General features: G+C 50.0%; 1 protein-coding gene across 2 annotated transcripts in view; it reads right to left on the bottom strand.

Moving 5' to 3' along the window:
* XNDC1N (XRCC1 N-terminal domain containing 1, N-terminal like) overlaps positions 1–21,403 on the bottom strand; it is a 382,167-nt gene that overhangs the window by 150,898 nt on the left and 209,866 nt on the right. For both annotated transcript variants that reach the window (XM_069640314.1, XM_069640315.1), the window contains exon 7: positions 20,500–20,765. In XM_069640314.1, the coding sequence (XP_069496415.1) occupies positions 20,500–20,765 (266 nt within the window). The remainder of the gene's footprint in view (positions 1–20,499; positions 20,766–21,403) is intronic.

The raw sequence follows: 21,403 nt of genomic DNA, 5'->3' as shown, positions 1-21,403 counted from the left end.
GAATAGGTCTTTAGTGGGGAAACCCCACTGAGAGAAGAGATCTTCTACAATTTCTCTGTGTAGACACCATTCGTGTTCCTCCGGAAGGAGATCTCTGCTCAAAGCATCCGCTAGAGAATTGAGATCCCCTGGAACATGTTGAGATGACAGAAAGATGTTCCGTCTGAGTGCCCATATCCACATTTTCTGGGCAAGTCTGGACAGATTTGGCGAACGTGTCCCTCCTTGCTTGTTCAGGTAGAACATGGCTGTCGTGCTGTCCGTCCGGATCTGCACCGACAGTTTCAATAGGTGGGGCTCGAATGCTTGAAGTGCTCTGAAAACTGCCAGAAGCTCTAGTAGGTTGATGTGATTCTTGGCCACTGTGTGAGACCAGAGACCCTGAGCTGTGTGGTGGAAATGGTGAGCTCCCCATCCTGTCAGGCATGCGTCTACCGCCTGTATCTCGGGATCGTAAAAAGGGTTTCCCCTTGGATAGATTGTCTCTTGTCCACCAGTGGAGGCTTTGTACAAGTGTTGGCGAAACGACCACTAGATCGTCCCACTGACCACTTGCCTGAGACCACAATTTCGCCAACCTTTCTTGCATGGGACGCATGCGAAGGCGCGCGTGAGGGACCAGGTAAATACAGGACGCCATCATGCCCAGCAAACGCATTGCTTTGCGCACTGTTATCTGGCGACCGGTTTGATATTGCGGAATTTGCAGTAGTATTTCCGAATTCTTTCCTCTGAAGGAAAAAGCCAACCCCTCTTGAGTATTTAGAACAGCTCCAGGAACTGCTTGGAGGTGCTGGGCACCAGACTTGATTTTTTCTCGTTTATGGAGAAGCCCAATTCGAAGAGGAGGTCGATAGTTCTTTGAATGTTTGTCCTGCAAATTACTGGGGTCTCCCCCGTGATGAGCCAGTCGTCCAGATAAGGGTACACTGGGATTGCCTCCCTGCGTAGGTGTGCCGCCGCCACCACCACCAGTACCTTGGTGAATACCCTTGGAGCCGAGGCTATGCCAAAGGGCAGTACCTTGAACTGGTAGTGCTGACTGTCCACCTTGAAGCGCAGATATTTTCTGTGCGCTGGGAACATGGAAATATGAAAATAGGCATCTTTCATATCCAATGTTGCCATGTAATCCCCTTTTTTAGGAGGGGAATTACCTCTAGGAGAGTAGTCATGCGAAATTTTTGGGGCTTGACATACTTGTTTGCAGGCCGTAAGTTCAATACTGGGCGCATTGTAAAAAATGTTTTGGCACAAGGAAGTAAGTTGAATAAATACCCTTGTTTACCTGGTGTCCCGGGACGAGTTCTATTGCGTCCTTTGCGAGAAGATTTTCGATCTCTTCGAGTAGGATCTTCTGGTGGTCTAAGGAGTGTATTCTTTGTCGTGGAGGGTGGTTTCGGGGACGCTCTAGGAGTTCTATGCAGTATCCTGCGTACACTGTGGACAGCACCCATCTGTCTGATGTGATCCCTTCCCAAGCTTGGGTGAAGATGGAAATGCGTACCCCTACTGGGGATGCGTGAGAAGGGACCCTGAACTGAGCGTCACTGTTTCGGTGGAGGCGTGCCCCCTCCTTTATTGGGACTGCCTCTACCCCTACCACGACCTCTTTTGTTACCCCCTGCCATAAGTCTGGGTAGACTGCTGGTTAGTGTTCCATGGAGTACCCTGGCCTTGGGAATCGTTGGAGCCTCTTTGGGAGTTGTGTCCGCGAGGCCGACGAAAATTGCCATCCCCTCTCTGGTTAGGTGGTTTGTTGGTTAGTTGCCCTAGGGACTTGAGTGTCTCGTACTCGTCCTTGGCATTCTTTAGCGGGTCCTCGACCGCCTTTCCAAACAATAGATCCGGCTCCACCGGCTTATCTATCAATGATGCTTGGGTCTCGGCTTTGAACCCGGACTGCCATAGCCAAGCATGCCTCTTGATGACCGTGCTTTCAGCAATTAATCTGCCGGCGTTATCCGCGGCATCAAAGGTTGATTTTAAAATGCAACCCGACACGGCTCTCCCCTCTGCCGTAACTCGTGCCAATTGGCTTTTTAAGGGTTCTGGGGCGGAGTCTATGAGAGCCGCGACTTCTTTCCACTGGTGGCAGTTGTTACTAGCCAGTAGGGTGGTGGAGTTGGCAATCCTTGCCCGATAGGCGGAAGTGGAGGCTACTTTCCTGCCCAAGCCATAAATCTTCTTGCTCTAATTGTCGGGGGGGAGCTTCAGAAGATGACAAGGGTGTTCCCGCCCTCTTACGGGTGTTTGTAACAACCAGGCAGTCCGGTTTGAGATGTCCCCTTATGTACACTGGGTCAGATTGGGCTGCCCTGAAAAGCTTTTCAATTCTGGGGTTTACTGCCCTAGTGAGATTGGGGTTAACAAGAGAAGGGTCTATCCTCCTTTGTATCGACTTAAGGATAGGGATGGCCTGAGCAACATGTCTCCTTTCTCCCACCAATTCCTCTGCAAAGTCCCTCTCTTCCTGAGCACCTTGAGTGTCAATGTGGAAGTGCTGTGCCGCTCTGGACAGGACCTCATTTAGGAGAGGCTGGTTGTCGACAGGGGAGTCGGTAACCGCGGGCTCTTTCTCTACCGGGGAATCTACCCTTTATGTATCTGGGTCCTCCTCCTCCTCCTCCCCATAATAGCCCGTCCCAGTTTGTTCTTCGAACATGCCCACGTCTGGATCCTCACCAACGGATGGATCTTCCCGATAGTGTGAATAGGGCTGTATATAAAAGGGGTCTGAAGGCCGAGTAGGTGCTTCACCCCGGGACTTCTTACTTGGGGGTATAGGATCCTTAGAGCCTGAGGGAGTTGCCCCTTCTGGGGTATAAGATAGAAAGTGTTCCGGGTTTTTGGCATAGAAATCTGCAATGATGACATCCTTGACATTACTCTTTCGATGTCATCACTGGACCATTCCCTTGAACTGGGAATAACTCTATTCTGGAGTGCTTTCCCTGTTTTATCCTGACTAGACCTACTGGCCTGAACAGGGGCCTTAGGGACAAGAGAATGAGACTTGTCCGTCTGTTCAGGTGGAGTAGAATGTAGTTTAGGAGTGGAAGTAGGCTGGGACTGCTTACTTCGTTGTTTTCCCCCCTCCCCGCGGGTGGAAGAGTGTTTCCCTGAATTTTGGGCCCTATCGGAGCTTTTCGACGCCTGGCGCCGAGATTCGGGGGTAGAGTCCCCGTCTCGGGAGAGTGTAAGGGATTCGGTAGCAGCCTTCGCGCTGCCTGCAGACACCGACTTCTGGAGTGCAGCCTGGAGGTAGAGGTCGGCGTCGTCCTCCGACGACCGAACCCCAGTCACTAAGGGGAGCAAGGCACTCTTAGCAACAGTGGAGGGTTGCCTGGTGTCATGAGGCGATCTCGAACGCGAATGCCCAGAGGACATGGACTCGGTGGACCGTTCTCTACGTGCCTCTTTCCAGGAACTCGACGTGCACGTCGAGTCTCGGTTGGACCTTTGTTTGCTGGAAGTGGTGTGGGTAGCGCTTGCGTCGCTGGGTGTCTTCCCTATAGCTGCCCTGCCGGACAACCTTCCGAGGTCGGGGACTTGCGCTTGGCTGTCCATCGACGCCACATTGCCCTCGCCGTCTGAAAGTACGGCGTCGCTGCCATCGCTGAAGGCACCCTCCGCGGCCATGGCCTCTTGTCGCCTGGCGTGGTGGGCCCAACGCTTTGTCGAACGGTCCTTAAGGATCTTCGGTTTGAACCGACTGCACGCTCTGCAATTCGCCTCGGGGTGGTCCCTCGGCAAGCAGAGGTTACATGTGGCTCGTCTGTCAACCCAAGGATACTTGAAAGGGGGTACCCTCCATACGCACCCTGTGGCAGCGAGCTGGGAGTGTAGGAATATAAGTAATGTACCTATATTAATCAGAGTGTGGGATATGTGCCACCCCCCACTCTCCCTTCTTGCAGGGCCGAGGCCAGAGGCCTTTCGAGGCCCAAATCCATCGCTGTGGTTAGACGGTTGACTTTTCTCCGATCCGGCATCGAGTGTCGATGTTCGGATACTCGACGTATAGGTGGAATAAACGGGGAAATATATAACAATATTTGAAAAATCTGACTAAGTCAGGGAACTCCGCTCAGTGCTTCCGACCAGCATGGCGGAAAAAAACAATCTGAGGGTCCTAGACGCGTGAGGGATCATGGGTACAGTTGACGTAACACTAGGGATAGTATTACTGGCACGCCCTGTGTCGACGCCCATTTTCGAGTTTCGTAAAGCAAACTAATACTCCACAGCTTCCACTAGATGTTGGCCTACGCACAGCATGTGATCTAAGCAGATTCCACAAGCCTCAGAAATAAATATATATACACATATATATACATACATACACAGCAACAAGAATGACTGCCTAACCCATGAGCTCCGTGACCACACATATCCTGCTTGAAATATCCCAACTTCCAAGGCTTTAAACATCTGAAGCCATTGGCGTCACTAGAGCAAATCCTGCTCGAAATCGCCACACAATCAGGTACGAAATCCCCCTTGAAATCAAGCATGAACCTTGCAGGCTGATTACAAAGCGTGCCCGTAATCCATGTGGCCAGACAGCCAAAAGGGTAATATGCATGAAACTGAGCCGACAAAAGAGGAACAGGCTCCAAGAACTTCAAACGGCAGTGGGGCGCCCCTAGCACAATCACCCGTTGGTCAGCTGCACCCTACAACACACTACCCTGGCTGGCGCCGACCCTACCAGTGACACCAGTACCGGTACCAGTGTCATTAAATAAAGTACAGACGGCAGGAAGGCTGAGCCCGGCACAACCGCCTAATCATCCGTGACACGCTGCTATACAAAGCCTCAACCGGCACTGGCCCATTACCGATACGGGTGCCGGAATTAACTGTATAAGGACATTTCACAGCAGAGTGCGGGCACACCCACCTACCCACCCACATAAATTTAATTTCCTGCCTGCCACTGACAAGCCCCCGGCTCCAACAGAGGACTGGGCTGACACCGGCCTCATTAAATACAACAATCCACCTCAGGGGCCGCAAATCCCACTAACTGCAGGCAGACCACAATCTGGAAACACTCAAGCATAGCGGCGACGAAGTGCAGGTGGGTCTCCACCCTCATGCATTGCTGTGCACCAGTCACCCACGAAGGCAGCGATTTCAACCAACCATAACACCAGTGCACTGGCCTAGTACCACTACCAACAAATCCTGTGCCTGCGTTTCCCATTGTACGAGGAGTGCATACTGGCCCAAGCTACCACCAGAGCCTCAACAACACTGCTCCTCCAACAACAGACTAAAAACATACTGTCTGGGAACACCCTGCTGGTAATGACACGAAGAGGAGCCAAGGGGAGCAAGAAGGGTACCATGGATGAGTTTGCAGGTACATCCCCAGCCTGGCACTGACACCGCCTGCCCACAGGACCGACCATCCGACACCTGCTCTCCACTAACCCGGCCATGGATCCATATATGGATGCAATGCAGGCGGGCTTCTCGGCGGTGAACACCAAGCTAGACGATATTGGTTCAACAGTGAATTCACTTACAGCAAAACTCGAGAAGCAGGGTGGATGCATTACGCAGCCTGAAAACCGGGTTGGAGACCTAGAAGACACTGGTTACCACACACGGAAAGGACATTGAACAGATTAAAAAAGAGCTGAAAACTGTACGAGTAAAATTTTATGAGCTAGAATCACGGTTGCACCGCAACATCAGGATAGTGGCCGTATTGGAGAAACCACTGAAAATCCCCATGGACACTTTTGCTGAGGACCTGCTACGCGCTTTGTTCCTGAAGGCACAATTCTCTGTGCAATTCATCGTAGAAAGGGCTCGCCGAGATCGGGCTCAAACCCCCCAAATCTGGTGGCCCCCTCGCAAAATTATTGCCCGCCTCCTCAATTATCGTGATCGCGACCCGATACTTTGACTGTCGCGACAAAAGGGCTCCCTACAATTCGACCAGGATACATATATAACCAGATTTTTCAAATGGAGTCCAGAAGGCTGTTGTATCGTTGACCAAGTAAAACGCACTCTAGGAGACAGGAATACTGTATGCCATAATCTTCCCCGCTAAAATAAGAATACAACATGCGGCCAGACCCACTTCTTCGCCTCATCCAACATTGAACAAACCATTCTGATGCCTCACAACACCAATTGACTTAACACATGGCATTTCGTCACCTGACCAGGTGAACTGCTGACTGTCAAACGCTATCACCAGTTCCATGACTGCCAAGATTAAATACTATGGAGCTGCTCTCGTAACCCCAGTATAACTGAAGTTATGGAAGTTATGGTGGTTGTGGGAGCACCAGACAAAGTTCTTGCTGATGTTCGCAGGACGTCTCCCACTATTCAGAGATGGTTATTTTGGTTTTGTGGCAACACTCATGTTTGAAGTGGGGGGTGGGGAGTAAAATGTTAAAAATACAAAAATCTACGGTCACACATGAGGACCATTTGTTGGTTAGCTATTGCACGGTCACCGGAGAGATAGATTCCCTTCTGTTACATGATAGGGAGCAGTAGTTGTTAGGCAGAAACCTGTGCAGTTCACTCTGGGACCACTGCAAAAGATTTAAGACTACAGGTGTTTGGCAGTGAAACCACTTGGTAGCAGTCTGTACCACACAGATTCACTTGGTAGCTGTGGCTGAACAGTCAGACTTCCCTCAAGAGGAGTTAGGCAGTATACAGAGTATTCACAATAGGTCAAAAGAACACAGTAGAACAAGCAAACACTGACCAGAGCTTGGTGTAAAAGAGCTATAATTATTTATTTAAAACCACATCTAATAAAACACACTGGCACTAATATCAAGACGTTCAAAAACACGGTCACTAAAAGATATACACTCCCTTCAATGATTAGTTAGACAAGTCTTAAGTAAAGCAACACTTATTTTCAGACAGCGGTGAGCGCTTAACGAAGATGGCACTCTAATCAATCGGTTTAAAAGGGAGAGAAAGGCAGAGCAAAGATAGAAACAGATCCCAACACTTTCTGAAGAACACAGTAGGAGAGGAAGGCAGGTTAAAACCGTAAAGTCAAAGTTAACAAGGCCGGACCCACTTTAAGAGGCTCCGGTCGAAATGTGTCCAAGGTCACACGGTTCGAAGTGCCCAAAAGTCTCACAAACAGTTCAGAAAGAGTTGGACCAAAAGAAAGGGACCAGTTATATGGTCAAGGCGGCCAGCCCAGTCCAGAAGGTTAAGGGATTATTATTACCTTGTAGCAATCTTTAGAAAGGGAGGCCTGGCGAACACAGTACCTTAAAGTGGTGACAATACTCCAGCGGGGGCTGTTCCTGGCAGCGGATGCAAGTCGGTGCTTCGTCCGGGGGAAGAGAGGATCTCGACGGGGAGGAAGACAGGAGTCTGTTGCACTGCCAGAGAAGAAACCAGCTGCGGAGTTCTCAGTTAAAAGGAGCGGTCCTTTTATTCGCTGTCGAGTGGTAAGTGGCTATCCGGTTGCCGGGGTGCTTGGCACGGGCAATTCGACCACAAGACGTCCTGGGATGCAAGAAAAAGAAGGTAAACTGGTTGTGCCCACCAGTCAGGGGAAGAACACTCTCCAGCCGGGAGATCTTCTCTGTCGTCGGGAAGTGGTGAGTCGGTTCCGCAGGACTCCACCGGTGGTGTCGTCGTAGCAGGTCGGCTCAGCTTCTCCCTCTTCGGATTTTCAGGTCCTGTGGCGACTTCTGAAGTTCCAGTCCCAAAAGCCCTGCTTTTATGCAGCACACCCCCATTCACTCAGCCTAGTTGTCAAACATGCCAAGTGGTGAGCCGGCTCACCACTTGGGCCAATCACACAAGAGTGCGACTTGAGTTACCAAGGTAACTCAGTCCAGGGTGCCTAAACTCCCCCTCCCACACGCACTGTGGTACCCAGACAGAGTGGCACCACTTTTGGAGGCTTCTGTGGAGAAGCCCGCCAAAAGTGGAACAAAGGGCTTGACTTGGGTTGGCGTCAAAGAAGAGAACACAAACGCCATTTTAGAATCGAGTTCTGGCAAAAAATACCAACCGGCGAATTAATATTAAATAAATAAACCGGCGTTATGTTCGAGGCTATGAGAATTAAATAATTAACATTGGTAGCCTCGAACAATGGGAAAATCCCATAGAGATATATTCGCAGTCGAATAAAAAAAGTAATATCCACTGCCACCAGCCAAAACTCAATCAGGGGGGACGGAGACGTGCCCCCTCGAATAACAGACCCCGGGGCAATCGAATTGCCCCGACCAGTACGTCCACAATAAGATGGTTTGTACTGGTTTCTGCTCATAATTTGCAACTAGTAAAGCCATTGGTGACTTTACATGCCCTGGGAGACAGTAGTCAGTCCCAGGGTATGGGGTCTATGGTGGGGTGTCACTATGACACCCCTGTGTCATTGCACTGAGGGTGCTGTGTAACACACATAGTAAAAACACGAGACCCAATGGAGTAAAAGACCCCATAGCCCATAAAACACATTAACAGTCAAAGGAACCCCTCAAATCATGTCAAAGAGTGTGAGGAAAAGAGACTCACTCTTGGCAGGAGAAAAACAAACTCCAGAAATCCAGCAAAGCTGCTGGGGAACTCACTAGGTTAGGAAATTCAGCCTAAACAGAGAAGTCTCCCTAACAGTAGTCAGTCCATTAGGATGCTTAGAGGGAATATAAATGGTCTGAATAATCCCATCAACTCTAGGAAAATACAATTTTATTCCAAAAGGCACAGAATACAAATGTTAATGCTGCAAGAGACCCAGGCATTGAGCAGAGTGGTCGACTACTTTGCAGGCAGCTGGGGCCCCCACAAAGGGGCAACCAATTACTCACGATCTAGGGGGGCGGGGCGTGCTAATTCTCATCCATTACTCTTTGGGCTCTCAGGTCTCAAAAACCACTGTAGATCCATTAGGCAGGTATATCATTGTCTGGGGTGACTTGCATGGGACAACCCACTTTGCTCATTAACACGTACCGTCTGAATATAGACGATCCAGAGTTCTACCACACCATATACTTGATATTCCCCATAGACAATACCCGGGTACTTTGGCGCCGTGACTTCACACCATTCTGGACCCACTGTGTGACAGAACCTCCAAAAACCTCTGTACAATGGGTAATAGCCTGATCCAATTTGGTCAATCAACTAGATGCCTACCCCCTGATAGACATATGGCGGAAATTACACCCCCACGATGAGGAATTCACTTTTCACTCATCCATACATAACTTAGGATCACGTATCGGTTTTTGGTTAATCACCCCTGATAGGACCTTGCACACTACTGGAAGCACAATCTTCCCACGCAAGATCTCAGATCACACTCCTGTACTACTTGACATTTAGTGGACACACTTAAAAACCCCCCCAATCCCTGCAACTCTGGAAAATGCCCCCAACCTTCCTTCGCGACACTAGTGTGGTAACACCAACACCCCCCCCCCCCCAAAAGAAGCAATTACTCTTACCTTTTCACAAGGCTCACCTTCTAAGTGAACTAGTTGTGTAGCACTGCTTGGCCGACTCCGGACTCCTCCCTGGAATCCCTGTCGACGCAGTAGAAGGTCGTGAAGGTGTGCGTAGTCCTCCACGTAGCAGCCCTGCAGATGTCCAGCAGGGGCACACCAGACAGGAACGTCAACGTAGCATCGATCGCTATGGTAGAATGGGCTCTTGGACGACCAGGCAGCGATCGGTTTGCCAACTGATAACAATGAGTGATGCAGACGGAGAGCCATGTGGAGATGGAAGCCTTGGACAAGGCATTCCCATGGTTCAAAGGACCAAAGTTCACAAAAAGCTGAGAAGTCTACTGCAAACTCTTGGTGCGGGCCACATAAAACTTCAGCGCTCGAGCCACATCGAGAGTGCAAAGTACATTCGGCCGGTGACGAAGGCATCGGAAATAACACAGGCAATACCAAGGGTTCGTTGAGATAAAATTCCAACAGAATCTTGGGCATGAAGGAGGGGTGCGTCCGCAGCACCACCCTCTTCTTGTTGAAGAAGAAATGGGGCCGCTTGCAGGACAGGGCCTGGATCTCACCCACTCTCCTGACAGAGGTGATGGCCACAAGAAAAGCGGTCTTACAAAAAAGGAACTGGAAAGGAGCTTGATGCATAGGCTTGAAGGGAGCCCCATGAGCCTCGTCAGCACCACGTTGAGTTCCCACGCCGGGCAGGTGCCTTCACCAGCGGGAACGATCGGAAAAGTGCTTTGATGAACTCCTGGACTAGACGGTGTGATCTGGTGTAGCGGGAGATAGCCGCCAGATGCACCTTGATGGAGGCGTGCGCCAGCCCCGACTTAGCAAGCGACAACAAGTACTGAAGGACTTGGTGGGCTGTGACCTTAAGAGGGTTAATCTTCTGCGACCGGCACCAAGTCGCAAAACGCTTCCATTTGTGCCCGTAGCATTTAAGAGTCGACAAAGCCCTGGCAATGACCTCCCTGCAGTCCGCCGGCAGCTCGTAACCACAGAACTCCAATGCGGAGGGAGCCATGCCTTCAGGTTCAGCAATCTTGGGTAGTGGTGCAGGATTGCGCCTTCTTCCCTTGCAAGCAGATCCGCGACCACTGGTAGCTTGACTGGAGGGGACGCTGACATGTGGAGAAGGTCCGGGTACCAGTTCTGCCTCGGCCAAGCTGGTGCGATGAGGATCATCCTGCACCGACACTAGCTGACTGATGACTCGTAATATTAGCGGCAACGGAGGGAATACGTACAGGAACAGGCCCTCCAAAGGGAAGGCTAATGTGTCACTGCATGATCCCTGGCTAGGGAAACCTGCTGGCGAACCTCTGGCACTTGGGGTTTGTCGCCGTCGCAAACAGATAGATCTGGGGCCTGCCCCACTTTAGGAAGAGGTTGTCCACTTGATCCTGCCAAAGCTCCCACTCGTGGCAAGAGCACAGCTCCCTGCTGAGCGAGTCGGCGGCAGTGTTCGACTCCCGCCAGGTGAAACTGAATGAGAAACATCCCCTGGGCGACGGCAGTGCCTCAATTCCTGCGCTGGTGAGCGCAGGGGATCTGGTGCCCACCCTGCTTCCAGACGTAAAACATTGTGATGGTATTGTTCGTGAATGGCCGTTATTCTTTCCTCCGACGGGGCCGCCAGCCAGGCCACCATGTTGAGCCTGGCCCCCCCAAGAACAGCGCATCCTGCAATGGAGTCCAGCAGGACTTTGCATAGTTCACTGAGACAGACACTTCGTAAGGCTCCGGGTGCCGACATCAGTTCGAAGGGGAGAGCCTTGAACTGGTAGTGCTTCTCTTGTACAACGAAGCGCAGGAACTTGCAATGTTTTTCATGAATGCGGACGTATGCATCCTCTAGATCCAACAACAGGAAGTCTCCCTCCTCCAGTTGGCCGAGCATGTGCTGCAGCGAGACCATCTTGAATTTTTGGGACTTGATGTACTTGTTGAATCATCGTATCGAGAATGGGCCTCCAGCCCCCAGTCTTCTTTATTACTAGAAAGTATCTTGAATAAACTCCAAAGCCCCGGAGCCGTTTCGGAACAGCTCTATAGACCCTTTATTTAACATGACCCCAAACCTCCGGCAGCAGCTGAGGTATGTGTTGCTCCTGCCGGGCCACCGGTGGTATCCGCAGACACTTCTCGCTGAAACTCCAAATTGTCAGTGGGCGAGAGCGTCCAGCACCCATTGATCGGTGGCAATGTTTTCCCACATGCTGACTAAGTTCGCCAGCCAGCCTCCCACTGGGATGCAGGGTAAGGGGCCCCGACGTCTTGGCCGGTTCAGTCCTGCTTTGAGGCCGGTGCGCCGCCTTGGGAGTCTTGACGACGGCAGCCACCTCCGAAGGCCTTGGAGCAACCCCTTTAGGCTTCCTGGGTCGTGGAATGGGAGGGCTGGCGTTAAGAAGACTATCCGCTGCCAAACTCTTCCTACTTCCCTCCTGAGGAACGACAGGAGGGACGTTGATGTTGCAGCATGCCCAGGGCACGGGCCGTCTGTCGGTCTTGATGGCCTGAAGAGGTTCATTGACTGTCTTTCCGAAAAGATTGTCTCGGTCTAACGGCATGTCCAAGAAATTAGTCTTGACCACCTGCCTAAAGTTGGTGGCCTTCAGCCAACCACGAAAACGAAGACAAACCCTGTTGCCCACCTGTTGGAATCCTGTGTCCACAATGTCCAGGGTTATGGTAATGGCGTGGTCTGACGTCACCTCGCCTTCCTGAAGGATCTCCATCGCCTCAACATGCTTGTCCTCGGAGAGGAAATCCAGGATCAGAGCCATCTTGTACCAAAGCTTCCGGTCGTACCTGGCCGTGATAGCTAGAGCGTTGGCCGCCTTGACAATCTTTCTACCCACGGCGGCCAACTTCTTCCCCTTGCTGTCCGGGGGAACGGAATCGGAGGACGACTGGTTGGACGACTTCTTCCTCGCGGCAGCCGAGACCTCAGAGTCCAGTGATGGCTGCGACTGCAAACACTTGGGTGCAGACTCCGGGACCAGGCATTTCTTTTCAAGCCGGTCCCTTTTCGCTGGAGCTGAGGTTCTTCAGCAGTGCCAGCCTCTTGTCCCAGACGTCGTCCAGGAGGGGTACTGCCAAAATGGTCTTCCTTTTCACCACCCGGCGTTGACACAGGAAGCCCTCCTTAGTCTCCTCCGGTGTGAACTGGAAGAGCTCCGAAGCATGAGCAATCGAGAGGAAGGAAACCACTTTGTCTGGTGGAGAAACCGCCGCCGTCATCAGTGTCAGTCATAGCCGTGTCTGTCCCTGTATCCCTCCACGGGAGGGGGGGGAAATGGGTGGGGAGAGAGGGGATATTAGTGGTTGGAGGGGAGGCGTAGAGTGCCTCTTCCTTTTCTTCGGCGGTGGTGGCCCCGTGCCAACAGGGTTGTTGCCGGTGCAGCGGTACCACCGGCATCCTTTTCTGAACCTCCGACAACAGTGTGTGGAGGGTCAAGAGAATATCATAAAACAGATCTCTGGGCAATGCCTTGGGAGTAGGGTCGCTGGGCTCAACGCCTATGTTGTTGTCCTCGACGTTCTAGTCGTCCCAAACGTCTTCCAGGATGGTGTGGACGGAACCCTCGTCCTCCATGTTAGAAGAAGAAATATCCATGCCTTGGAGTTCTTCCACTCCCCTAGCCCCCTCTTTGGGTCCTGCGGGGTCGGCTTCAGGCTGTATCACCTGGGCCTTCACAGGCAGGTTGGTCACCTTTTCCTGTTGCTTAGCCTTCTCCGGTTTCTCATGTAGCTTCCCTGGGGTAGTTGACTTTCACTTCGATGAAGAGCTGGAGCGATGGCTAGAGATTGAGGCCGCTGAAGATGATGAACGCCCCCTGGCCGTCGCGGGACAAGCTTGCGCGGCGACCCCTGCGGAACTAGACTTGCAGTGCTTTGCCGTGTCTTGGACCCCCACGGATGGAGCGTCCTCAAAGGACTTACAAGCCCACTCTGGCTGGCTCCAGAGAAGGCATGCTGCTGAGAACCACACAGGGCAGGGGCCTTGGATTTGAGCCACGCCGCCAGCCTGCTATGCCGATCCTTCATGGTGCACTTGGTAAAGCCACAGCAGATCTCGCAGTTTTACTCCTTAAGCGTCGGGTGAAGACAATAAAGACACTGGGAATGCTTTTTCCTCCATGAAAACATTCCGCAAACCGCAGCTGTTGCAGAGCTTGAAAAGGGAATCCTCGTCCTTCTCCGACATGATCCGGCATGCGGTGTAGGCCAGATGGCCTTCAGGAAACTTCAAGAAGAAGAATCACTTGACGATTTTGCCCTTGAGGGGCGATGAGATGCTGAAAAACGGATCCCTGTTAGTCAGATGATGAAACGATAAAGTACACAGGTTCGATCGAACCCTTTCCACACATCTGGATAATTATCCAGGACTGGACTTAGCCATGTCGTTCAGCACAACTTACCCATTTACAAACTGCATTTAGCCTTAATTTAGGCTCAATACTTACCCTAGCCTTGAGAATGATCTGTGGGTCGAAACGCGCATCTGCTGACCATAAAGATCAATTGGCAAAACCTCTGAATGGACTCTGCACTTGCATTTGAAGGATAATTTATAACTGCTATCATTTTACTATTGGATCATTTGGTCGAGTGTGTTTTGCATCACATCAACTCTCTATTTTGTGACTTTGGATGGGTGAGGGTTTTACCACCCTGTAATGGCAATGCAGCCAACCACAATAATGGATTTCAGGGCTTGAGCGCACCAACCCAATGGTTACTCTTCACACTGCCCACACTCATTAATATGGAAACCAAAATATTTCCCAAAGTCATTGCTAACAGCTTGCAACCCTTCATGACTCATTTGGTACACCCTGATCAATCGGGATTTATACCCACCAGATCGACCTCCCTGAACTTACGTAGACTGCTATTGTAGCCCAATTAGATCCCAAGGCCAAAGTCATTGCAGCATAATTAGATGGAGAAAGCGTTTCACAAAGTGTCATGGCAATATATAATCGCCATTCTCAAGCGCTTTGGGTTCGACCCTCAATTCCTGCATTATATTCAACTTATCTACTCCAATCCCAGTGCTGCGGTACAAAAAAAAAAAACGATACCCTTTCGTATATATCCCCATAGGCAGAGGCATGCAACAGGGATGCCCTCTCCCCCTATTGTTTGCCCCCACAATTGATCTGCATTTATTTGCTTCAAACACTTGCATAGAGGGGTTTGTATTAATGGCCCCCCACAACTGATCTCATATGCCGATGACGCGCTACTATACGTTTGTGACCCTGAACTCATTCTTGCCCCAGTCGTGAGAGATGTCCACGAATTCCCCCAAATATAGAATAAACACCACCAAATCTAAATTATTGCCTCTCACGCCCACCACGACAAAGCCAGATCTGATGGGTTTCCGCTGGTCCCCAACATCTATCTGCTATCCAGGCGCTGCGGTGTGCATTGATCACTGATCCCTGTATGTAAATAATCACAGACTATATTTACATCAGCTAGAAGCCAAGCTTAAAATCTGGAACAACCTCCCATTATTTTAGTAACATTCCCATATGGCCAAGGAGGGTTTTCCTCTCCAAATTGCAATCCATGGTCTCCTCGTTTGTTTGGAGTTGGGGGGGGACAGCTAGAATGAGTTGGGCGAAGATGATCAAACAATACAAAACTGGCGGCCTCTCAGCACCAGACTTCAAGGTATACTATTTATTTGGCTGCTTAGGCCAATACGCAAGATATTGGTTCTCTGCCTCAGATGATTTTGCTCATCTCGGGGTAGAGAGGTACGCTGCTTCCCTAACTGATCTTCGCTCTGTCTTATGCACTGAACACTACAGAGATACTAGTTCTTTCGACCCGGTTAAGACCACAGTAAACGCGCAGAGTATTTAAAATGATTAACATCAGTATGCCCTACAGCAACACTGCCCCCCTGTGACGTTTCCCTGGGATAGTCCGTACGTATGACCCAGCCTTTAGGAATGCCTGGGAACCCATGCCCAGCTCAAGCTAGGTGACAAGTGCCCCAATGGGAAATGTGTGTCACTGGCCGACTACGACTAAACTCGGACATGGACCGTTGAAGTCCCTTAAATAACACAGAATGAGGGCAGCATTTCGTAGAAGATGTCCCTCATTTCCGGGCGAACCAGAGAGACACTCATTTATGGCTGACGTCATGGCACCCGACGGGATGAACGGTGGAACCTCCAAATTGTACAAAACAATACAAACCCATACTCCCTCTTGCAATTCCATTAAGGGTGTATGGGAGCAAGACCTGGGCTTGTCCATTGACGAAACGCAATGGGCCAAATACTGGCAATTTACCAAAACAGTGTCAATCACCGCCAGCAAGATTGATCCAGTTCAAGATCTTGAACCGCCTGCACCTCACTATATACTATACCTCCATATGTATTGGGCATGCCAATTCAGGAAGAAGGTGGCCAGGGCTGTAGAGGACATCCTGGATATCCCTATTCCCCGTCCCCCATCAAACACCTACTTGGCGACATTGGAATGGTCCCCGTTAAGATGCACGGGTTATTCAACGTGGCATGTGCGGTTGCAAAAAGGAATATACTCAAATACTGGAGAGCTAAAACTGCACCCACATTGAAATGCTGGATTAAGGACATGATATATGTGAATGAATGTGAAGAAGGCTTTATCCAAAATGTTTCTCCCACTAGGCGACCAAAGACATCTGGTCACCATTTAGAGCCTACCTCGCTGAATTAGAGATCATATCCCCGAATATCTCTTGAGAACCACGTAGTGTAACTAATATATTGTGATTGACAGCTAGGCTGCGAATGAATAGGAGAAACCTGCATAAAAGGCAAGGCTTGTTGCTTGGAAGGCAGAGTCGACCACTGGATGAAGGAATCGGAAGAAGAACTTGGAAGAGACGCCTGCTGCAACTCCTGGACCCTTGGTTTGCCCAGTGAAGCAGTGCTCAAGATCCGAATTTGCCTCAGCTAGAGAAGACCTGCAAAAGACTTCTTCTCTCCTGGGGTTGGTGGGACTAATCGACCCCAAGAAGAGCTCATCTGGAAATCCTCTCGAAGCTGGCTGTACTTCCATTGCTGGTGCAGGAACCGAAGTGTCAAGGAGAGGAACACCAGAATCGAGTGAGTGTATTCACAATTGTAGCATTGTAATGTAATGAATTGTCCAAATTGCATTGTACTTCATGTTCTGACTGTCTTACAAATTTACAAATAAAGTTTTTAAAAAAAGGATAGAGAGAGAGACAGAAAGACAGACATTATTTTTTATGTAACTGCCAGTGTGTCAGTGTTTTCTTGAACGCTCCGAGTACTGTGTGCCTCACTACAGCCCTTCTCCCTCCTAGACGAAGCCAGTCTGCTCAGCCATTTCTACCAAACCTTTCGGTAGTTCAGGATAAACCTAAAGTGTTATAACCCTGTCACCTATGGTGGCCTTTTCTAAGTTCTGTCACATACAGCAACTTGTGTAAGACTCCCTAACACAAGCCTTAATCGAGGAGACGTCGATGAGGATCCAGGAAAGGTGAGGGAACCAATGAAGATGGCTCCTGGCAGCTTGGTGGACAAAAGATGATGGCAGCACTTTAGCAAACTATTCCAAAAAGGGGACAACGGCTGGAGGCACCCTCAGATGTCATATGCTGAAGAATTTGTAACGGATGTATCAACCCCTCTGGACACCAGCAGCGACTCTCAGCCAAACGGAAGAACCTGGAAGTAAACGGCCCAGAAAACTGTTCAGGAGTAGAGTAGTTCGACCCAACTGGTGTGTGGAGTCAGCAGGTGTCTTCAAGAAGCCTGGCAACAAAAAGCCCAAATCAAAATATGCCTAAGCCACTGCGCTCAGCAAGCTTCTGGCAGGAAGTGCAGAAAAACGTCTTCAGCAGACCAGCCATCTCCACCTTCCAGAAGCAAAGCAGCAAGAGAGAAGCAAGGGAAAGCGATCCTGTCAATCACTAAAAGGGGCCGGGGGCAAAGTGCTAGATGACCAACCATCTTGGTTGGTCCCTAGAACTGCCATGTAGCCAAAAACACCCCCCAAAGGAAGTGAAGGTGCGAGCACAGGGGCCTTAACTAGGCTAAACCATTTAGGGCCAATATAAACGCTTCCATTTTGGGCTCATTAAGACCCCCCACGTGGTTAACAGGGCCCTTTTAAAGGCCAAAAATGAAGAGAGGAGTTCTTTTTTTTATAAAGAATCCACTTTGGCGCCCCAAAGGCTACCAAAAAAGAGTACATTCAGCTACCCCTGCAGTAAAATGGCCTGCATCCCCACTGAAGCCAAAATTAAAGTACATCTGCCACCTAGTCCAGACACATTCAGCAACTGCACCTGTGAGCACTGGACCCTCGCCAACAGATCCAACAACTGAAACAAGCACACACCCCCCCCCATACACCCAGCAATTCACTGTGCCTCAAGGGTGTCACCCAGCAAAAAACCTAAATAAGGGGTGCAAGTGTATTTACCGCTTTCGGTACCCCTTACGACTATAGGGCTTGAAAAGGCACTAAGTCCACTTCCTAGCAGTACCCTTACATGGCTGTGCTTGGCTATGCTTAGCCCAGGACCCCCCGCCCCTCCTCCCAGATAACCCTTGGTGTGGTGGAATTTGGAGTGTACACCTATCTTTGCTTACTGGTGCTTTTCAAAGACACTTGTTACTCACTGGTTTGTTCTGCCAACACTTGTGGAAGGAGTTTGGACACCCAACCAGTAAAGCAAGTGAGTGGGGCTAAAAAAGCCTCTTCCACCAAAAATTCAGCCAGAAGTTGAAGTCCATAACCGATATGCAGGGGGTCCCATTGAAGTCAATGGGGAGAAATCTGCAAAAAGCAAAGACCCCAACAAATGTTTTCCTCCTGCCATCTCCATGGTCTCAGCTTGTAGACACTGTTACACAACTAGCATGACCAGAAAATATAAAGAAAGTAAATGCATGAATACCCAAATGGCTACCATATGGGTGCATCGGGCGACTAATACAGGACATAAAAAATGGTTGCGGCCCTGAAGCCAAAACAGCAAACTCCCCAAAACACTTGCAGGGCTATATAATCACACTGGAATCTAGGTGGAATGCTTAAATAAGCAGCCCTGTCCTAGGAGCCATATGGGCTATCTTCGGACAGCACGTGACAAGTTTGCAGTGACCGGGGACTGCAGGCATCGGTTCACACAAATACATACTCAGGAAAACCAGTAGGGAAAAGGCAACAAAAAATAATATATAGGGGTCCCAAAAACTCGCATAGGCGAACCCCCCAAAAATAGAATGTTGTCTTAACAGTGGGCTAAACTTCAGAAGAGAGCAAAGCATTACTATCGGTGCCCGTGGTACTGAAACATTTTCTTGGGCCCCGTTTGGTCTTTGTCCAGAGGTTGCATTGATCACTGGCCCCTGCCAAATACATGAAGGCCCTCAAAAGAAAATCGCTCCGTTACAACGTTAGTGGGGGGCTTTTCAAGCCCTGAAAAGTACTATTCTTAAAAGCACAGTGGGATTTCAATTAGGGCTTTGGTGGGTCTACTCACAGCATTTTGATTAAAGTATGTACCAAAATGTGCATCTTAAATCACAAGTACAAAACATTAGCAATGCATTAAATGATGCACATTTCAATTTGCAGGAATGCTTGGAAGTTCTCCCACAAGAAATGATGTGAAAAAGAAACTCTTGAGCCAGCAATGGGATTTTAAAATGAACAATGTGTGCAGGGCTTCGACAACCTCCAAAGAAATGTATAAAAATACTCATACCATGCATTTAAGGGAAATTGGGCAGTGCCATGTATGTGAGGTATTAACTGCCGGTGTGTGGCAGACTGCGTGGTATATGCTAGTAACATCTGCATGTGCGAGGGTGTACAGTACCTCACACATGGTAAATATTTGCGCTGTCCAGAAGGATAGCTCAGAAGTAAAGTGCTGGCCTCTCAGATGGGTCCAGAAAGTTCGAATCCCACTGCAGGGACGACTTAGCCCTTCATCCTTTTAAGGTTGATGAAATGAGTACCATAAAGTTGGAACATAACTCCTTAACCCCTTTTATCCTTTCGAGGTTGATGCATGTTGTACCATGACATGGTGTAAGATGATCATGGCGCTTAGAAGCGAGAGGAATCTGGGACGCAGGTCTCTATCAGGACACAGATTATATCATGTATATGAAGAATTAATAGGAATTGGGTGGCATTACGGAGGTTGCACTTGGCATAGGATGTAAGCATCCACGCATTGAGTGACGTAATAATGCTTACGAGACGTTAACTAGCATTGGATTCAATTTGTGGGACATTTTAGGGTATGCTTTCATATAATGAACTTGCAATGCTGCACAAAAAGCTGTGATCACAGACCTAGAGCTTTGACGCAGAGGTCAAAGTTGAATGTACCATAAATAACAGGTCAAAGGGTCAACAGAGAACTCAACTCTACACTCATCGCACAATCACCCCGGTCCCCTGTATCAGCTTCATTGCTGCGTTACCTGGCTTTACAGCGGAGAGACGGTGAGGCCGGCGAGAGGGATGAGTGGGGTGCGGGGGCGGGTTGGAAGAGCATATAGTATGAAGGGCCACAGGTCATAATGAGCATCCCCGATTTGTGCCAACATAAATAAATGTACCGGCCCTGCATTGGGTGATACCAATGCACACGATCATCCAAATGATGTCTGGCCAATGACAGTGCGCAGGCGCATTCACACAATGAGATGGGACAGCCCAAAGTGTTCCTGCCGCGTTGCTTCCCACGCTTTAAATACCCATTAGTCCCATTTCGTACTGGCGACTCCCCCGCTCCCCGCCCGCCCTCCCTCCCTCCCTCGTGCAATAGCTCTTGTCAGAATGCATTGCACTTCACGCATTCTACCTTCACTGGTGCATGTATGCTTTGTTGGGTTTATGAATGGACTGAGTGGGCATCAGCCGCCTGTAAGATGTATTCCACCGACTCTCCGACTGAGCTATGCAGACAGGACTAGCTTACACTTACCCAAAGCTTCCTGGCTCGGGCCTGCTGCCCCCTGTGCTTCCAGCGCTTCCAGCGAAGTGTCACTTTTCCGTTTCGCAGGGGCGGCTGCCGGAGAGGAGCCTGTGCTCACAGGGGCCGCCCCGGCTGGGAAGAATCGCCTGCCGGAGCGCGCTGCGGAGATCACCATGCGTGCACTGCGGCCGAGGCACGGCTGCTTTCCGGCCAGAGGGGGCGAGCTTGAGTCCATCTGCAGCAAGCGGCTTTTCAGATCCTCCTCGGTGCCGTTCCTACAAAGAAGAGCAGAGCAATCACCATACGTTGCCAACAATCAGACAGTTCAACCGAGCAGACACGAATCCAAGAAAAGCGTGTGCATCTCGTGCAGCATTCCTTTTCTAGCAGGGGACCAAAAAAAAACAGTTGTGCAAAACTGGCATAAGGTGTCAGACAAAAGGGATGGCTTTTTGAGCACACTAATCTAGGAGGCACTTCTATGACAGAGCGTCCTCAAACACTGTGTCCCAGACCAGCTCTAGAAAGTAGCTCCATGCTGCTGCAGACGGTGCCTCCATATTGCCAACAGCGCAGGACTTGCATTATGATACATTTCTGTTTTTATACCCAGCTCCTTGCAATCATATTTCGGAAGAGCTGGTGAGCAGGCTGGAAGAAAAGTCAGCTAAGATAAGAGGGGCTAAGGGGGGAAACATGAGGTGAGGAAGGCAATCACCCTCAAGCGGGCCCTTCCTTGATAAAAGGCCAACGGGAATGAAAAAATCAGGATTGGCTTTTGCTTAGGCATAGCCAGTGCCTTAATTGCCACTGGAAATGAGCCAGGGATCATCTATGGGGCGTGGCTTAACGGGGGTCGCCTTGCACGCGCTTTAAGCCACGTCCCCTCGACGAGTCCCGGCTCAATGGGCTA

Source organism: Ambystoma mexicanum, chromosome 7q (genome assembly GCF_040938575.1).
Source record: "Ambystoma mexicanum isolate Mex_15411 chromosome 7q, UKY_AmexF1_1, whole genome shotgun sequence".
NCBI lineage: Eukaryota > Metazoa > Chordata > Amphibia > Caudata > Ambystomatidae > Ambystoma > Ambystoma mexicanum.
This window is presented reverse-complemented; position numbering and strand designations above follow the sequence as displayed.